General features: G+C 37.5%; 1 protein-coding gene across 1 annotated transcript in view; it reads right to left on the reverse strand.

The window, feature by feature from the left end:
• The window catches only part of LOC131959197 (dynein axonemal heavy chain 9-like), a 252,061-nt gene that overhangs the window by 76,082 nt on the left and 157,961 nt on the right, over positions 1-18,018 (reverse strand). The window contains exons 57-63 of the mRNA XM_059324311.1: positions 17,646-17,876; positions 15,091-15,285; positions 11,652-11,771; positions 6,542-6,730; positions 4,833-5,068; positions 4,609-4,731; positions 3,552-3,756 (exon numbers count right to left, since the gene is read on the reverse strand). Coding sequence (XP_059180294.1) covers positions 3,552-3,756; positions 4,609-4,731; positions 4,833-5,068; positions 6,542-6,730; positions 11,652-11,771; positions 15,091-15,285; positions 17,646-17,876 — 1,299 coding nt within the window. The remainder of the gene's footprint in view (positions 1-3,551; positions 3,757-4,608; positions 4,732-4,832; positions 5,069-6,541; positions 6,731-11,651; positions 11,772-15,090; positions 15,286-17,645; positions 17,877-18,018) is intronic.

Raw genomic sequence — 18,018 nt, forward strand, 5'->3', positions numbered from 1 at the left:
AACATCAAGATGCAATTACACAATTCCTGCAGCTTGATGATGAACGAGTTTCACAGGAGCAGAACTGTGACAAAACAGAGAATTGTTTTAGAAGTTAATTTCATTTCTTGATTTAGGATAAGTGGCGTTTTGCTTTCCATGACATTCAGTTACAAGTAATTTATCTTTTGATATAGTCTATCATTATTTAAGACTAGTGCAGTGTGTATTCGTATAGTGGGAGATTAACTATGGGGCTGTGTGTGAAAGTGGGATGTACAATGAGGTGTAATACTCTGGCGTAGTGTTAATATACAAAGTGTATTTTGGGTTAATAAAGTTAATAAAGTTTTGTTTTAACTGTTTTCAATGGATCAAACTGATGCAGAAGAAAGGGCTTAAATCTTAGCTTAGCTTAGCATGCTAATGGTGAGATAGCACATTACGCAGTATGCTGCACTAAAAGTACATTAACATGAACCCAATTAGCTGATATACTATATTGCATGAAAGTATCTCATATCAAATGATTATGGGCATTACGCTAAGCAACATGAATGTCATCCCTGAATTACAAAGTAATGCAACATAAGAAGTGAATAAAGCTAAATCTCTGCTTAGCATGCTAATCGCTAATAACAGAATTACATGCAGACCACTACAACGTCTGCAACTCCATAAAACACTAACTTTTCATAAGGTACCACACCATCCAGCACATACACATTGAATATTGATATTCACTGGAAACTATTAGAATATTATTGGAAAATCGAACCTTGTAGCCACTTTAAAACTCCTAAAGATAGGTAGGCTAAATAGACTTCCAGATGAGATGAGTCAGGGTGGAAATCCAGAGTGAATTGTGTTACTGACCAGGTGTAGGCCTATCACACAATGGGGCGGAGCTCCTCTAAAAGGAGGCGGAGCTCCCCTAAAAGGGGGCGGAGCTCCCCTAAAAGGAGTCCGATCAGAAACAGTGCAATGCTGCAACACGTCCTACGTAAATAATGATATTTTGAAAAATGAATTAAAAAATCTTCAAAATCGAGGATGTACACCTTCGTGCCATGAGCAAGACACATACGAGATCAGAGGTCAGAGAGATATGAACTAGACACACACACACACACACACTTGCTTTTATAGATAGATATTGATACTTCAAACTAACCAGACCATGAAAGCTCTTCGATTCTCTATTTAAAGCTGTAAAACTGTAGTAAGTACAGGAAGTGATGTCCATTATGGCTGAGCAGAAATAATGTCCTTTAAGATGTTGTGTGCAGAGATTTTTTTTTTTTACAGCAATTAACTTTTGTTCAGCAGCAGCAGCAGCATTGTTTGTAAGTCATGTTTTTCCTATTAAATCCTCAGTCTGTTCAGCTTCACTTCTGTTTGTGCCACAAAAACCACACTTCTTGATGACATCAAAAAATAATTAAATAACTATATACAATGTGAAGTCTGTAGGTGGTAGAGGAAAGAACATTTTATTTCTTCAGCACTCTGCTGGAAAAACTATGTGATGATGACACTCTTTGTAAATCACATCAAGAATTGTTTTCTGCATCATATGCTCTGGAAAAAAAGTTATTAGATCAGTGCACAGCGAACAACATATATGCTTCTCCTGCAAGATAATGATAAATCTTGCTGTAATAACTGTTCAAAATAATGCTTATCCTTCCACATACACATGCCAAGTGAACAAGCAGGCACTCATTAAAAAACAGTGACAAATTCACAGTTTGTGAATCACTTTTTAATTTTTTTACATTACTTCCGTGGTTCACCCTTGTAACTACTTAATTCTGGCATTTACGTAAATGTATTTACTGTTTAACCCTTTGATGCACAACATGGTCTAAAGTGACCCAATATGTATGAGTTTTTATGTTCTATATCTTTGCAATAAATTATTTTCATCATTCAATATTCCAGGTTTTCCTCAATTAGTTTGTTTTTGATCATCATGCATCCTAATTTTTATGTTTTCCTTTATTTATTTTTGAATAAAATCCCTTTTTGTGTCACTATCCTTTTAATGCACAACATGGGTCAAAAATGATCCATATCCATTTTTTTTTTAGCTTAGTAGCTTGTTAAGTTAACTACTTAACTAAGTTCTTGGCTAAGTATTTAGCTAAGTAGCTTGTTAAGCTAACTACCTAGCTAACTTCTTGGTTAAGCATTTCGCTAAGTAGCTTGTTAAGCTAACTACTTAGCTAACTTCTTTGCTAAGTATTTAGCTAAGTAGCTTGGTAAGCTAACTACTTAACTAACTTCTTGGCTAAGTATTTCGCTTGCTAAGAGAAGTAGTTAGCGTCGCAAGCTACTTAGCCAAGTAGTTAGCTATGTAATAATACAAAAAGGTTTTTTATTTATAAAGTATGAGAGGCAAAATGGAAATAATGATCTGTTGTTATCAAAAACAAGATATTTAAATAATACTTGAAATATTAAATCATAAAATAAGTTGAAGTTGGAGTACAGAAACACACAGCAGCATTAAATAACATGGGGAATGAATGCGGGTAATTTTTGACCATGTTGTGCATCAAAGGGTTAAACTGTCTTTTATAACGCCTAACCAGGACGTTTTTTGCCCCAAACTAAGGTCAGTGGTTTTGTCGCCTAAATTCACAGAAACTGCAGCCTTTTTTACAACCGTGAATCGTGACGTGTGTGCTATTTTTAGAACGCTTTGCAGTGCTGTGAGCTACAAAACATATGAGTTGTTATGGTGGTATTAAAAAAATGGTCTATTCTGTGGTTCAGGTTGGAGATCTTGTTGGTCTCCCTCAGTGAGGGGCCCAAAGCCAGATCACTATCACACATTAACTTAGGTTGCTGTTAATCAAAGGCCCCAGCTGATTGTTTTGGAATCAAAGAGCTCAGATCTTCAGCTTCTAGTCATGTTTTTTTTTTTTTTTTAACCTTTATTTAAGCAGGGAATATCCCATTGAGATTAAGAACCTCTTTTTCTTTAAGGGAGCCCTGGCCAAGAGGCAGCAAACACAAAATACAGTTACATATTTACATAAAACACAGACCTTAAACACGTCATGAGAAACAAATGCATGTTGTGGAATTGGCCTCAATAACTCTTAGTTTGGATTTAAAAGTGCTCAAAGAAACAAAGTCAGTTCGTTTCCATTCTTTCTGGAGCATATTCCAGCATAAGGTGCAGAGTAAACAAATGCCCTTTGACCCAACTCTGTACGAGTAGAAGGGACAGAAAGCAACAACTGATCTTGTGAACAAAGAGAATAAGATCCTGCATTTCTCACAGTAATTAAGGTGCAAATGTACGAAGGCAGACCATGCTGTCTTGCAGACATGGCATTAAATATGGGAAATACTGAGTTAAAGTGCCATGCATCTGACTCCTTTCTCTGTTTCTATTAGTTAAACCTGCACAGAATAGATGTTAAGAGCTACCCAGGTCCACTTTTACATTCCTGCAATATTACAGATGAAAATAGATCCATGAAAAACTGCTCTTTGTTGTTAAATATCTGTACCAGGTAGAAATGTTTCTGTCTCCAGAGATACTCTGACTTCCTCACCTTCAGCTGTTCCAGGTCAGGTCTCTCCATGCTGACCACCGCGGCCAGCAGCTGGTCCTCCAGACCATCTCTGGTCACTGTGAAATTGATCAAAGTGCACTGGGCCTGCAGCTCCGGCTGGTAATGAGGGCTGGCCAGCTTGGTGTGCAGGATGAGGCGGAAACTGGGGTTGTACTCACACTCCTTGTCTCCGATCTTTATGTACCTGTGTGGAACAGAAACAGAGACTGTATATGTTCTCCATGTTGGGAGTCAATGAATGAAAATAAAGAATCCAAAATAGGAAAATTCTACCAAAGCAGACACCAATCATTGATAATAATAATAACGATGTTGCGTTATTCTACCATTAAAGCTGGAAAATCGGATATGTCGTTTTGTAGTATTTGTAGTTTTTTTCCACCTATTTTTTGTTTTCTTGGCCAATGACATCAGAATACACGTGGGAGTGTCGCAATGCAACATGGGACTTTTCCAGAACTTCCAGAAAATCATCACCAAAAAAAGACACAAAATGACCAAAAGAAGACACAAAAAGACACAAAATGACTAAAATGGACACAAAAAGACTAAATAAGAGACACAACATGACCAAAAAAGACACAAAATGACTAAAAAAAAGACACAAAATTACAAAAAAAAGACACAAAATTACCAAAAAATACACAAAATTACAAAAAAAATACACAAAATGACTAAAAAGGACACAAAAAGACTAAATAAGAGACACAACATGACCTAAAAAGACACAAAATTACTAAAAAAGACACAAAATGACTAAAAAAAGACACAAAATGACACAAAAATACTTTTTGAATTTCATTTCTATCTGCTACAGAGGCTGAAAAATCTATTATTTAGTAGGAAGAATTGACACTTCTGTTGAATTTCCAGAAAAACTTTTGGCCGTTTTAGGCCTAAATGGGTTAAGAGAATGTGACAAGATTAAAAGCTACTGAATGAAACTCGAGGCAGGATATTGTCTTGTCAGCAGGTGAGGTTCAGTACCCAGCCCTAACCAACAATGTAGTTTTTAAAAGAGTAAAGTCTTCTTTACCTGCCCTTCTTAATGGTTTCTCTGCCCAACAGAGGTCCAAGAACAGGGTCCAATGTTTCCTCCAAGTTCTCTATGAGAACCACATTACCTTCTGACAGCGCTCTCTCAATGGCATCCAGATACCTGTGAGGATAAAACAGCACCAAAACAGTCCCTCTGTCAAAACCTTTTTTTTAAAAACAACCCAAAAAACATGTGCACATTCCACCATCAAGCCCTTTTACCCTCTCTGTCCGATACGGATGACACGTAGGTTTTCGCCATATTTGGTTTTAATCCACTTGATGCCTTGCAGCTGGGGGTCCACCATGAGGGGCCAGCGCTGGCAGGAAGTGAGAATTGTGGCATTTTCAGTGGACATCCTGTCAGCCGGCAACCCCTCATTCTGCCACGCCGCAATGTCTGCATCGTCTGTCAGCATGGTCAGAGGGTCCAGGTCAGGGGTCACTGGGATGGGAACCTAACGGGTCATAATGAAGAGTACATGTGAAACACAGACTGTATATAAATAATGGACGTAGTCACGGTGACGTCACCCGTTGGTTTGTGGCCCGTTGGAAGCATCGAGTTCAACGTTACGCTTACGCCTCTCTACATCTCAACCTGACTGAGAGAAGCTGCTGCTAACTCATGTTAGCATTAACTGGGATGTTCATTTTGGCTAGCAAAAAAGTGTCTGTTAGTCCAACCAAACACTGAACAAGACATTTTTACTGAACAAAACGTTCAAATAAACTGTCATCAAGTGAAAATACAGTGAAAGGGTCAAAGTTATGAGACCAAACCGCTAAACGTCCTTTTTTATATCTATATAACGTTATATATAACTTTATTTACACGTTGCCGTGGATACGCATTGTTCTGCTTCTCTCCTGATGACGGCTCGCCTTGTTAGTGACCTGTCAATCAAAGGTAGCCCCGCCCCAAATCATACGATTCTTTATCTTCTATTTTCTTCTAAATGGGGCCATTATTTACACTATTAACATCAGATTGTCTTGAAGAAGATTTTTTACTAGTGATTGAGACCATAGTGTTGTCCTAAAAAAAATTTTGAGGTCATAAATCAAGTGAGAAGTTTTCTCCTTTTGCATTGAAATGAATGGACTGAAATGTTTTTGCAGCCAAACTTAGCGCCCCCTGCTGGAATTTTCGGTAGAATGCAGCTTAAGGCACTTCCTGGTTTGCCTCCCTGCTCAGACCAGGAGGTTGCCACCTGGTCAACATGCAGTATCAGTAATCAGTAACCCCAGTAACCAAAGCAAAAAAAGACAAAAAATGACCAAAAAAGACACTAAATGACTGTAAAAACACAAAATTACTTAAAAAGGACACAAAATTACAAAAGAAGACACAAAATGACGAAAAAAATACACAGCGTTACCAAAAAAGACACAAAATTACTAAAAAAAGACACAAAATGACCAAAAAAGACACAAGATGACCAAAAAAGACACAAGATGACCCAAAAAAAGACAAAAAATGACCAAAAAAGACACAAAATTAAAAAAAAAGACACAAAATGACCAAAAAAGACACAAGATGACAAAAAAAAGACAAAAAATGACCAAAAAAGACACAAAATTACTAAAAAAAGACACAAGATGACCAAAAAAGACACAAAATTACTAAAAAAAGACACAAAATGACCAAAAAAGACACAAGATGACAAAAAAAAGACAAAAAATGACCAAAAAAGACACAAAATTACTAAAAAAAAGACACAAAATGACCAAAAAAGACACAAGATGACCAAAAAAAAGACAAAAAATGACCAAAAAAGACACAAAATTACAAAAAAAAAGACATTCATATCTTTCTGCAGCTAGTGGAGTTGCCCCCTGCTGGCCAATAGAAAGAATGCAGGTTTAAGCCTCTTCCGCACTGGCTTTACTTTTCGAATATTGCCACTTGGTGCATTTAGGCCACCCACCTTGAGCTGGCTGAGATACGGCCTCCAGGTGTTGTCCATCAGCTGCAGCCTGTAGTGTTTGGTGAAGTATCCCAGGTAGGAGATGAAGGCGGTGATGAGTAAAACATCTCCACACAAAGTTCTCTCCTGTTTCTTAAAGTTTTCTACAGCCTCCGCCCAGCGAACGTTCTCTGATGCTAGACCCCCCACCTGAAACACAGTCAGGGACAGATCAAAAGCATAGTTTTTTAAAATTGTTCTTATATTAAAATAGCATATTTCCCATGGGCATTATGTAAAATCAAATCTAAATTAATCTACGGCTGGCACAGTCAGCCTCACGAAACATCAGGAAAATCTCCAGAACAACAATGCTATGCTACCTTACAAGTCCTTTTTATTACGTTTTCATATTCTTTATCACCTCTCGGCTGATGCACCAACACCTCTATGCTTTACTGCAGCAATGATCCAATTTCCCTTCAGGGATCAATAAAGTTCACCTTAACATCTTATCTCTTCCAAACTTGAGAGGCCCTTTTACTTTGAGGCAGACTGTAACTTGCCAGCATGCATCACAGAGGCACAGTACAAGTTGACTGCATTTGCATTAATATTTGTGGCTGACTGGCAGATGTCTCATGCTATTGTTACTTGTGTCAGGTCCTTTGAAATCTGCCTCTGAATGATTTAGATTATCATACTAACAGTGTCAACACTCGTCTTTTTGTTGTGCTGTCACCAGGAGATTTACACACTGGCAGATGATGGTAGTGTTTATATATTTATATACAGTGTGTATGTGTGTGTGTGTGGAAACGTGTGCAACAAGGGAATCCAAAGGTTGAGATGCTGTGTAAAATGTACTCCCTGGACTATCACAGGGCTGACACATAGAGATAGACAATCATGCACGGTCTCATACACCCCTACGGACAATTTAGAGTCACCGATTTAACCTAAGATGCATGTTTTTGGACTGTGCACTGCAAAAAAAGGTCTAAAAACAAGATAAAAACACTAAATCTGAGGGGAAATGATCTTGCTGCATGGACAGATAATTTACCTTGACAAGATTTCTTAAATTAAGATTATTAAATCTAGAAATAAGCATGTTGAACGCTTATTCTATATCTATGTTCTATATCTTTGCAATACATTTTTTTTAGCATTCAGTATTCCAGGTTTTCCTCAATTAGTTTGTTTTTGATCATCATACATCCTAATTTTATGTTTTCCTTTATTAATTTTTTAATAAAATCCCTTTTTTGTCACTTCTCTTCTAATGCACAACATGGCTTGCTAAGCTAACTACTTAGCTAAATTTTGGGTAAGTATTTAGCTAACTTCTTGGCTAAGTAGCTTGCTAAGCTAACTACTTAGCTTACTTCTTGGGTAAGTATTCAGCTAAGTAGCTTGCTAAGCTAACTACTTAGCTAACTTCTTGGCTAAGTAGTTAGCTTAGCAAGCTACTTAGCCAAGTAGTTAGCTATGTAACAATACAAAAACTTTTTTTCTTCATAAAGTATGAGAGGCAAAATGGAAATAATGATATGTTGTTATCAAAAACAAGATATTTAAAGAATACTTGGAATATTCAATCATAAAATAAGTTGATAATGGTGTCAATATTATGTGTATCAAAGGATTAAAGACAACATCTAATAAAGAGACAACTGCACCAACAAGCAGATATAAATAGTGTATATACTGTGTACATGTACAGGTTTGTACACTAGTGGTGCAAGGTTAAATCTGTACCTTCTTACAGAGTGACGTAATATAACTTTTGGTGTATTTTATGATCATGCTGCAGTATCTCCTCTGCTCTGTGAGTCAGGGCTGAGCTCCTCCACATACACACACACAGTAAAGTCAGCAAATGCAACAGCAGAGAGGCTGCGGTGGAGACAGTGAAGTGAACCTGCTGAAGTGAAGATGACTTGAGTTGACATCGACTGAGCTCGTTATTGTAATTAAGTGCAGCAACACCTTCATGAGCAAAAAAGCCCAAACTTTATATAATACTAACGGGTCTACAGGCAAGTCAGTGCAGTCAGCAGGTCATTAGGTTCTGTAAATGCACAGTGGCATCAATACAAAATACACTTTTACATTTAAAAAAAAAAGTTTAACTAAATATTTGACCAGGAGTATCAATTCTTCCACCACTGGAGCAAACACCATGAAGCTATCTGCGTCTGTGTCCGTCACACAAAACATCAGAATTTGTTAGAAATAATTTATACTGCTTCAATATTTCAGATGGTTCCTACTGTCATTTACACTCCTAAAGCTGTTTAAAACGGACCACATATAACATCATATTTTAACCATGTACCTACATTCATCAAATAATGATTTATGGGTTTGAATATTTCTATTTAAATGTGCACTTTATGGAGCTTTGATTTGAAAAAAAGGTTCCCTGTTGTTATAAATTATGTCATTATTAAAAACCTATTTATTCTCCTGTTATTGGCATTCAGCCCCAGCGAGGCAAGAATCGTTTGCTTCTTTACTTTTTACTTCCTTTTTAGCTCTAACTCTGTTTTTATAGTGACTTTTTTATAACTATTATATTGTTTTATTGTTTTTAGTATTTTATTGTTTTCAATGTATTCATGTATAACTATATTTGTGTATAATTTTTATTGTATTTTAATTACTGTACAGCACTTTGGTCGACTGAGGTTGTTTTTAAATGTGCTCTTTAAATAAACTTTGACTTGACTTATAAAATATGTATGTTCACTTAAATAAACAGTTCCAATAAAACTGCTTGTGACATGTCATATTTGGCTTTGACTGAACATTTGGTCTCACTTTGCAATTATAATATCGGGATATATATCGTATATCAACATTTAGCGTAAATATATCGGGATATAACTTTTGGTACATATCGCCCAGCCCTTTGTACACCCCCATATTTTTAGGTTTATCTATTTTATTATCCTGCTATATCTTATTTGTATTTTTATTTCCATTTCCCTGTTTTAACTGTGTCTTGCTGTTTTTAATGTTCATGTAAAGCATTTTGAATCACCTTGTGTTGAATTGTGCTATACAACTAAACTTGCCTTGCCTTTTAAGTTCTTGATGCTGACTAAAGGAAATCTTTGAACGTCTTTCCTCAGTGTGCATTGGAGACCATGACACCACCACTAAAGTGTGTTCAGGTGGCTGTTGCAAGGTGCATATAATGACTGTGTGCTTGGATTTGATTCATGACTCATGATTCATGACTGAAGTTGTGTGACATTTGCATCACAACTGAAGACAAATATTACAGGAAGAATTTGATATCTTATCTTTTCATAATAATGGTTTATATTGGTTTTTACCCGTCCTTACCTTACTGGATGTATCTGACACTAACAAGCAGAGCTGAAAATAGTTTGCAGGCGTGTGTGTGTGTATACATACCAGTTTGTACCCAGCTGTATCTATCTGAGGGAAGGAGCAAGTGGTATATGTGTGTGTGTGTGTGTGTGTGTGTGTTCTTGTACTTCCTACATAGTGAGGACCGGAACATGTTTTTAACCAACAGAGTGAGGACATTCTTGCAAAGTGAGGACATTTCGGCCATTCCTCACTTCTTTAAAGGCTTTTTTGAGATTTCAGACTTTGTTTTAAGGGTTAAAGGTTACATGATAACGATAATTAACTGAAACTGTATTGTGAGGTTACAAAACTAACTAAAATTATAGTGAAAATGTCCTTCGTTTTCGTCTTTGTCAACTTTTTTCATACATAATGAAGATGCATCAGACAAAGGACATAAAGGCAAAATTTACTGTGACCTCTTTTAATCTCCCACCCAACAAATACCCCATTACAATAAACTAAAGCTAATAAAAACTAAACTATAACTAATGAAACATTACAAAACTATTATAATCTTGCTAGGAAATTCACTACTCCAATGAGGGCCCTCACAAAGATAGAAGTACAAGAATGTGTGTGTGTGTGTGCGTGTGTGTGTGTGTGTGTGTGTTCTTGTACTTCCTACATAGTGAGGACCGGAACACGTTTTTAACCAACAGAGTGAGGACATTTTTGCAAAGTGAGGACATTTTTTCGGCCGGTCCTCACTTCTTTAAAGGCTTTTTTTGAGATTTCAGACTTTGTTTTAAGGGTTAAAGGTTACATGATAATGATAATTAACTGAAACTGTATTGTGTGGTTACAAAACTAACTAAAATTATAGTGAAAATGTCCTTCGTTTTCGTCTTTGTCAACTTTTTTCATACATAATGAAGATGCATCAGACAAAGGACATAAAGGCAAAATTTACTGTGACCTCTTTTAATCTCCCACCCAACAAATACCCCATTACAAAAAACTAAACTAATAAAAACTAAACTAAAACTAGCAAACTCACTCTAAACACTCAAAAATTGACAAAAAAATGATTTTAAAAAAAGACACAAAATGACCGAAAAATTACATAAAATTGAGCAAAAAAGGACTCAAATTGACCACAAAAAGACACAAATTTACCAAAAAAGACATATAATGGCCCAAAAAAGAAAAATGACCAAATAAAAGGAAACAAAATGAACAAAAAAGACACAAATTGACCAACAAATTACATAAATTAAGCAAAAAAGGACTCAAATTGACTACAAAAAGACAAAAAATGACCACAAAAAAACACAAATTTACTCAAAAAGAAAAAAAATGACAAAAAAAGACACAAAATGACTAAAAAAAGAAACAAAACGACAAAAAGACACAAAACGACAAAAAGACACAAAATGACAAAAAAAGACACAAAATGACCACAAAATGATCAGAAAATGACTTAAAAACTACATAAAATTAAGCAAAAAAGGACTCAAATTGACAACAAAATGACAAAAAAATGACCACAAAAAAACACAAATTTACTAAAAAAGACACAAAATGACTAAAAAAAAATACAAAAAACTACAACTAATAAAAACTAAACTATAACTAATGAAACATTCAAAACTATTATAACCTTGCAAGGGAATTCACTATTCCAATGAGGGTCCTCACAAAGATAGAAGTACAAGAATGTGTGTGTGTGTGTGTGTGTGTGTGTGTGTGTGTGTAAGAGGGACGCTGATGCTCTGCGTGACCCCCCTGTTGCCCTCCTCACCAGGCGGTTGGCCAGGGAAATGGTGCGTGCAGTTGACTCTGCTTCCTGTTGGCACTTGAGCTTGTCTGCGGTGGCTTTCTCAAACTTGGCTGTCAGCTTGGCCAGGTTCTCATTAAGGTGCTGATAGGCCGCAAACACACACACACACACACACACACACACACACACACACAGAAACAGACATACACACACAGAGGAATATAGAGACAAATTGGCATTTTTTAAAACACAGCGGAGTCATAAAAGAGTGTTCAAAGACAAAGAACAAAGACAGGTAAAGTCTCTGTATGAAAGAAACTTTCATAGAGTGTGTGTGAGAAGAGAAGTTGGGTAAAAACTTATCATTCCCTCCGCTATGGATTTATTTGGCATATGGAAGCAATTAGCACAAGGACAAACAGGATTAATCGGTGGAGAGGCACACAGGTTCAGTAGATTAGTATGAGGATTGCTAATTCCCCTTGGCTCAGAAGCCACTTCTCCGCTCAAGCGATGTGACTGAGGGCTGAAAAATGACAGCGAGAAGTCACGCTGGATCTTATTAAGAGTCGTCACTCTGCAGGGTTTGATGTAAGCAGCGACACACTGGGGGATGATGAGCTGAATGTCAAACGCCACTGAGAAACAATTATTTACAGCTGCTTTTATCAATCGGGGTTTTAACTTGATGGATTTGGTTTTAGATTAATGAACAGTGAAAAGCTTTAACAGCACTTATAGCAGCTTTGGATCGATGTATCGCTGCTGCTATATTACTATACTGGCAGAGCTCGTGTGTCAACTGTCACTCACGCCTTTGATAAGAATAATTCATATCCTGAATCTTTTGCTCCGGCTCGGAGCTTATGGTTGTTTTTCTTTTATTTCTGCGGCGGCAAATCCTTATTATGCTGCATATCATCTGGGTTTGATAGAGCTGTTGATGTCTCAGAAATCTTTTGTAGCTAGGTGCTGAGATTTCTGGCTTCTCTGGTCTTTTGTCAGCCCACATTCTGTTTTGCAACAAAAAAAAAGTAAGTCAGCCCACCAAGCAAAGTTTGACAAACTGTGTTTGTGTCACAGTAAAGAAAAACAAGAAAACAAGAAGAGGACTTTCAAAAACAGTAAAAAGTTTGTTGGGCAAATTGATTGGGTTATGTATCCCCCAGATTGAAACATCATCGAGTAAAACAGAGGATTAATGTCCATTAGTTAGACTAATTTACATTGCAGCACATAGAGAGTCCGGCGGCTAATGGTGCGTTCAAGGTCTACACAAATGTCAGAATTTTCGACGTTGTTCCGAGCTCCGTCTTTCAAGTTCCGACTTTCAGTGTAAATTAAACACACCATAAGGCATTATGGTAGGAACCTGTTATACCTGCCTTCAAAATAAAAGCAAACACATGTAGGTTTCAAAATAAGAGCACATGGATGTGTTAGCAGAATCCACCACAGAATTTGCAAGAAGACTGTCAAACTATGACGCCTTAAAAAAAACATAGAAGAACCCTTATTCTCCTTTACAGTAATTCATTAAAAAAATGCAATGATTAAGATGGAATAATGACATTAGAATGTGGAAGAGGCACCAAATTTAGGCTTTTAGGGCAAAAATTTCTGACAAAAAAAATCCTGCAGCAGTATGTTCAGGGTGATGAAAGGAGGAGAGATGTTTTTGGGTCCTTCATTGAGTCAGCTTCAAGTCAGTAAATTTATTTGGCTGCACTGGAAATTTCATGTACAAACTTCTTTTTATTTATGTAAATATGTTGGTTGTTGTTTACACTACAGTTTATTTAAAAATGTTTAAATAAAACTAATTTTGGTTAAGGCATAGAGTGGAAAAATAACTCATTGAGTTAAAAGAATTTGCTGACAGCTTCGTCCCCCCCAGTTCAAAAATCCCATCTGCGCCCCTGGTTTCAAGCCGGGAAATTTTTGCCTCTGTAACATTTCGCCTACAATCTGAACACAACACAGGCTCTGTAACGCCTTCGGAGGTAGTAACAGAGGCGGAGAAGGACAATACGTGATGTATCATCACAAACACACCTCTCACTTGAGTCCGACAGTATTCAAATCATGTTCAGCAAAATGCAGAACAGCTTTGCTTGAGTCTGTAGAATCTCTACAGTGAGAAACAGCACGACGTGCACTTCTTCACTCATCATTGTTTTGAATTCTCTGCTGCTGCCGTCGCTCGCTGTGCACATACTGCTGCAGCACAAACACACTGTACTGTGCTGCTGTTACACGCCAATATTACACCTTCACTGAATCAGCATGACTGTCCAAAGGCAAAAAGCTGACACAGCTCTTTTTCGCAATATAGCGGGACTTTTGTGGCAACTCAGTCTGAAAAGGGGTAATGTTGGTGCCATGGAATAAACTTTTATTTCACACAAATTTCTAAAGAAATGTTGAGTGTGCTTGACTCTGGCCCATGACTGTCAAAGCATTATTAGATTACAATTTGAACTGTCTTCCAAACTGTTTTTGGCCAAACCGTAACTTCTATCATAAAACCTTGAAGAAAAATGAAGAAATAGTTTTTTAGAGCGATCAGAAGAAACTGGTACCTCTGCTTTCCTCCAGAAATGTTCCCTCCTTTTTACCATGGCGGTCTATGAGGCTGTTGGTGCGTGTTGGTGGATCATCTGAGCGTCCTACGACCAAACTATAACTCTGACAGCTTTACCACACCAACGTGAGGGAGAAGACCAATTTTCCTACGTTTCTGTCTATAAATTATTTCTGTTGAGTGGCCTCGAACTCAGTTTCCAAATTAATTTTTGGACAAATTTTTCTCTCCCTCTCCACTCTAGTCATGATGTCATCCACTCTAGCCTCTCCATAGGGTAAAATTGGGGGGATTTTTTGGCGTGTTTTTGCCCAATAATTTGAAAACCATTTGCCAAAACCCCTAGAAATGTTCCCTCCTTTTTCCCATGGTGGTCTATGAGGCTGTGGGTGGTGTTGGTGGATCATCTGAGCGTCCTACGCCCAAACTATAACTCTGACAGCTTTACCACACCAATGTGAGGGAGAAGACCAATTTTCCTACGTTTCTATGTATAAATTATTTCTGTAGAGTGGTAAAATCAAACTCAGTTTCCAAATACATTTTTTGGCAAATTTTTCTCTCCCTCTCCACTCTAGTCATGATGTCATCCACTCTAGCCTCTCCATAGGGTAACATTGGGGGGGTTTTTTGGCGTGTTTTTGCCCAATAATTTGAAAACCGTTTGCCGAAACCCCTAGAAAAGTCATAGCACACTTTTCATGGCCGAGCCGGTCCATTTGATACCTTTTTAGTGTATGTGCGACCAAAAACACGGAAGAAACGGTAGAACAAAATCTAGGATTAAGCTCGGTGAATAACATATATAATGTGCTTTTTCAAGCAAAATCAATCAACTTTTATTCCCTTTATCCTCAGTGTGGTGTGGTGGCTTACATTGATCTTGGTCTTGATGGCAGAGAGCTTCTCCTGAGCAGCAGCTAGCTCTGCGTTGGCCTTGCTCAGAGCCTGACGCTTGGGCTCCACCTCGCAGTAAACCTCGTAGAACTTGACGATGTTTAAAACCCAGGAGCACAGGCCGGCCGCTGCGTTAGACTTGGAGGCCACCAGATCTGGCTGGAACTCTGGATCCTGGAGAAGAAGAACCAAATGATGACAAAGTCAGCAATCAAACACACAATAGAGGCAGAACACCAGAATCTGGTTTTCTGACATTCAACTCATCATCTCCAGCAGATTGTGGTGCTCGGGATGCTGCGTCGCTCCATTATTTATATACAGTCTATGGTAGACCTGGGCATTGGGCGGGAGGTTACCAAGAAATAAGAAATCAATACAACCGCAGTGCTTTTATTTTGAAGGTGGTTTACGTATATCTGCCTGCAAAGAAACACGTTCCACTAAATCCAGAGTTAACTTGCTACCTTATCAAAAACATGTATTGTTCTTTGCATAAAGTTAATAAATTGCTGGTTTACTGTATAACATACATGCTCTTTATTGTTTTTGTGGTTTGAATGTATGTTTAGTAGCATTCCTGGCTGAATGACGGTCGACTCTTTTAGCTGATAGTTCTCAAGATTTATTTAAAATCGTAGCTCCATGAAAATAAACATAAGACATTCCTTGGTCACCTTGTGAATCCACCGTAAGAGCTACGAGGTGGAAAATCGTTTTTTATTTAACCGTTCCACCTGTTATTTCCTGTCGCTACCTTTCAAAATGAATGCACCCGTTTCACACTGGACGGCACCTTTTCAAAATAAAAGCATCACAACATTGTAAAACACCTAGAAAATTTACAAACATGAAAAACAAGCTATATAATACAAAAACACCAATATGAACCTTACTAAAGGACATTAACAGTTGTGTTAAAATATAATAAATGTTAAAGTGATATAGTGATTGGAGTATTTACTACTTTTTACTGCTATATTTGATTTACTGCACATTAACAGTCTTATCATAACATGTATTCTTATCAGTAGCAGCTCAAAACCAGATAATTTACTATATTTTATAAAGCGGTTAAATTAATATTGAGCAGAATTTAGTTCAGAGTTTTGGTCCGGCCCCTGCAACCTTCGTGGTGTTGGTCATGTGGCCCCTTGGGAAAATTAATTGCCCACCCCTGGTCTATGGTTTACTGTAGATATGTCAGATTTGGTTGAGTTATGGGATATGATATCATCCATTTTTGCTCACTACAGGTTAAGAACTTGAATTAATGCACAATTGCATGATTGTATTGGCCATAAAGAGCAGGTAATTATCAGTAATGGTGCATCCCTGAAGGGAAAGATGATCAACATTTGTTTTTGAAAAGCATTACGAAATATTAAAGGGCTTTTAGGAGACATTTAAACTCATGTTCCATCAGTGAATCAGTGTGATGTACATGGTTAAATTGGGCATTATCTGCTGCATACCTGGCGTCTGCCCCATTGAATTTCATAATCAGAGCTGCTGTTAAATTTGTAACGCTTAATTAACTGGTTGATTTTCTCCGGCTGTCATCTGGACGCTCAGCAGCCATAATGTGCCACTGTCATGGCAGTCACACCCCTGCTAAGTGGATGACTTATTAGGTGAACAGACGCTGTGCACACTGAGACTTCAGTGATTGAGGGCTAATGGAGATGCTCATGAAGCCAGTCTACACTATGTCTGTGATTATAAGGACATACTTTATTAACCCATTTAGGCCTAAAACACCTGGGAAAAAATGCCTGTAAAACCTATGTGCGATTTTAAAATATTCCCCTAAAACCTGAAGTTTTTAGCCGTCGTCCGCCATGATTTAAATTCTGGAAAAGTCCCATGTTGCATTGCGACACTCCCACGTGTATTCTCATTTTGTGTCTTTTCATGTCTTTTTTGGTCATTTTGTGTCTTTTTTTAGTCATTTTGTGTCTTTTTGTCTCTTTTTTGGTCATTTTGTGTCTTTTTTTAGTCATTTCGTGTCTTATTGTGTCTTCTTTTTGTCATTTTGTGTCTTTTTATAGTCATTTTGTGTCTTTTTTTGTCATTTTGTGTCTTTTCATGTCTTTTTTGGTCATTTTGTGTCTTTTTTAGTTGTTTTGTGTCTTTTTTAGTAATTTTGAGTCTTTTTTTGGTCATTTTGTGTCTTTTTTTTAGTCATGTTGGTTCATGTTTTGGTGATGATTTCAAAGTTCTGGAAAATCCCATGTTGCATTGCGACACTCCCACATGTATTCTGATACTGATCTGGTAATAGGAATAGGAAAATAGGTGGAAAAAACTACAAATACTACAAAACGACGTATCAGCTTTCCTTGAGCTTCCTTTGATTCACAAATTCATTACCGTAATGCGTCAAGATAAAAATGTCCTGGTTTCCCCCCACTTATATACAATAAATATTTAACAAACTTCATAAAAAGAAATATACATTTGTTTACAAATGTATAATTTAACAGAATAGCATTCTGTATGTACATGAGAATCACCCTAATGGAGATGCTCACCTGCAGGTAGGGCTGAATGGCTTTCAGGCAGGCCTCTGGGATGTTTTCCTTATTGAAGTTGATCAGAGAGTCCAGGAAGGCGTCCACTTTGGCCATCATCACCTTCGCCGCCTTCCAGCTGCGATCCTTCGGGACTTTGCCGCCGGCCGCCGCCAGCACCATGACGGCCGCCGTGACGTTGGTCACCGCCGCCACCGGAGAGCCGAACGACTTCAGCTCTGTCAGGTTGTTCTGGAGGAATGCAAGATAGAGGAAATAAATGAAATAGCTATGATTTAATTGAGTTGAACAAGTGCATATCTGTGCTCTCTGCTTGGGGAAAAAGAGAGAGAAAAAAGGAGAGGATTAGACTAAAGGAAGAAGAACCTGTGCT

This window comes from Centropristis striata, chromosome 21 (genome assembly GCF_030273125.1).
Source record: "Centropristis striata isolate RG_2023a ecotype Rhode Island chromosome 21, C.striata_1.0, whole genome shotgun sequence".
Classification (NCBI taxonomy): domain Eukaryota; kingdom Metazoa; phylum Chordata; class Actinopteri; order Perciformes; family Serranidae; genus Centropristis; species Centropristis striata.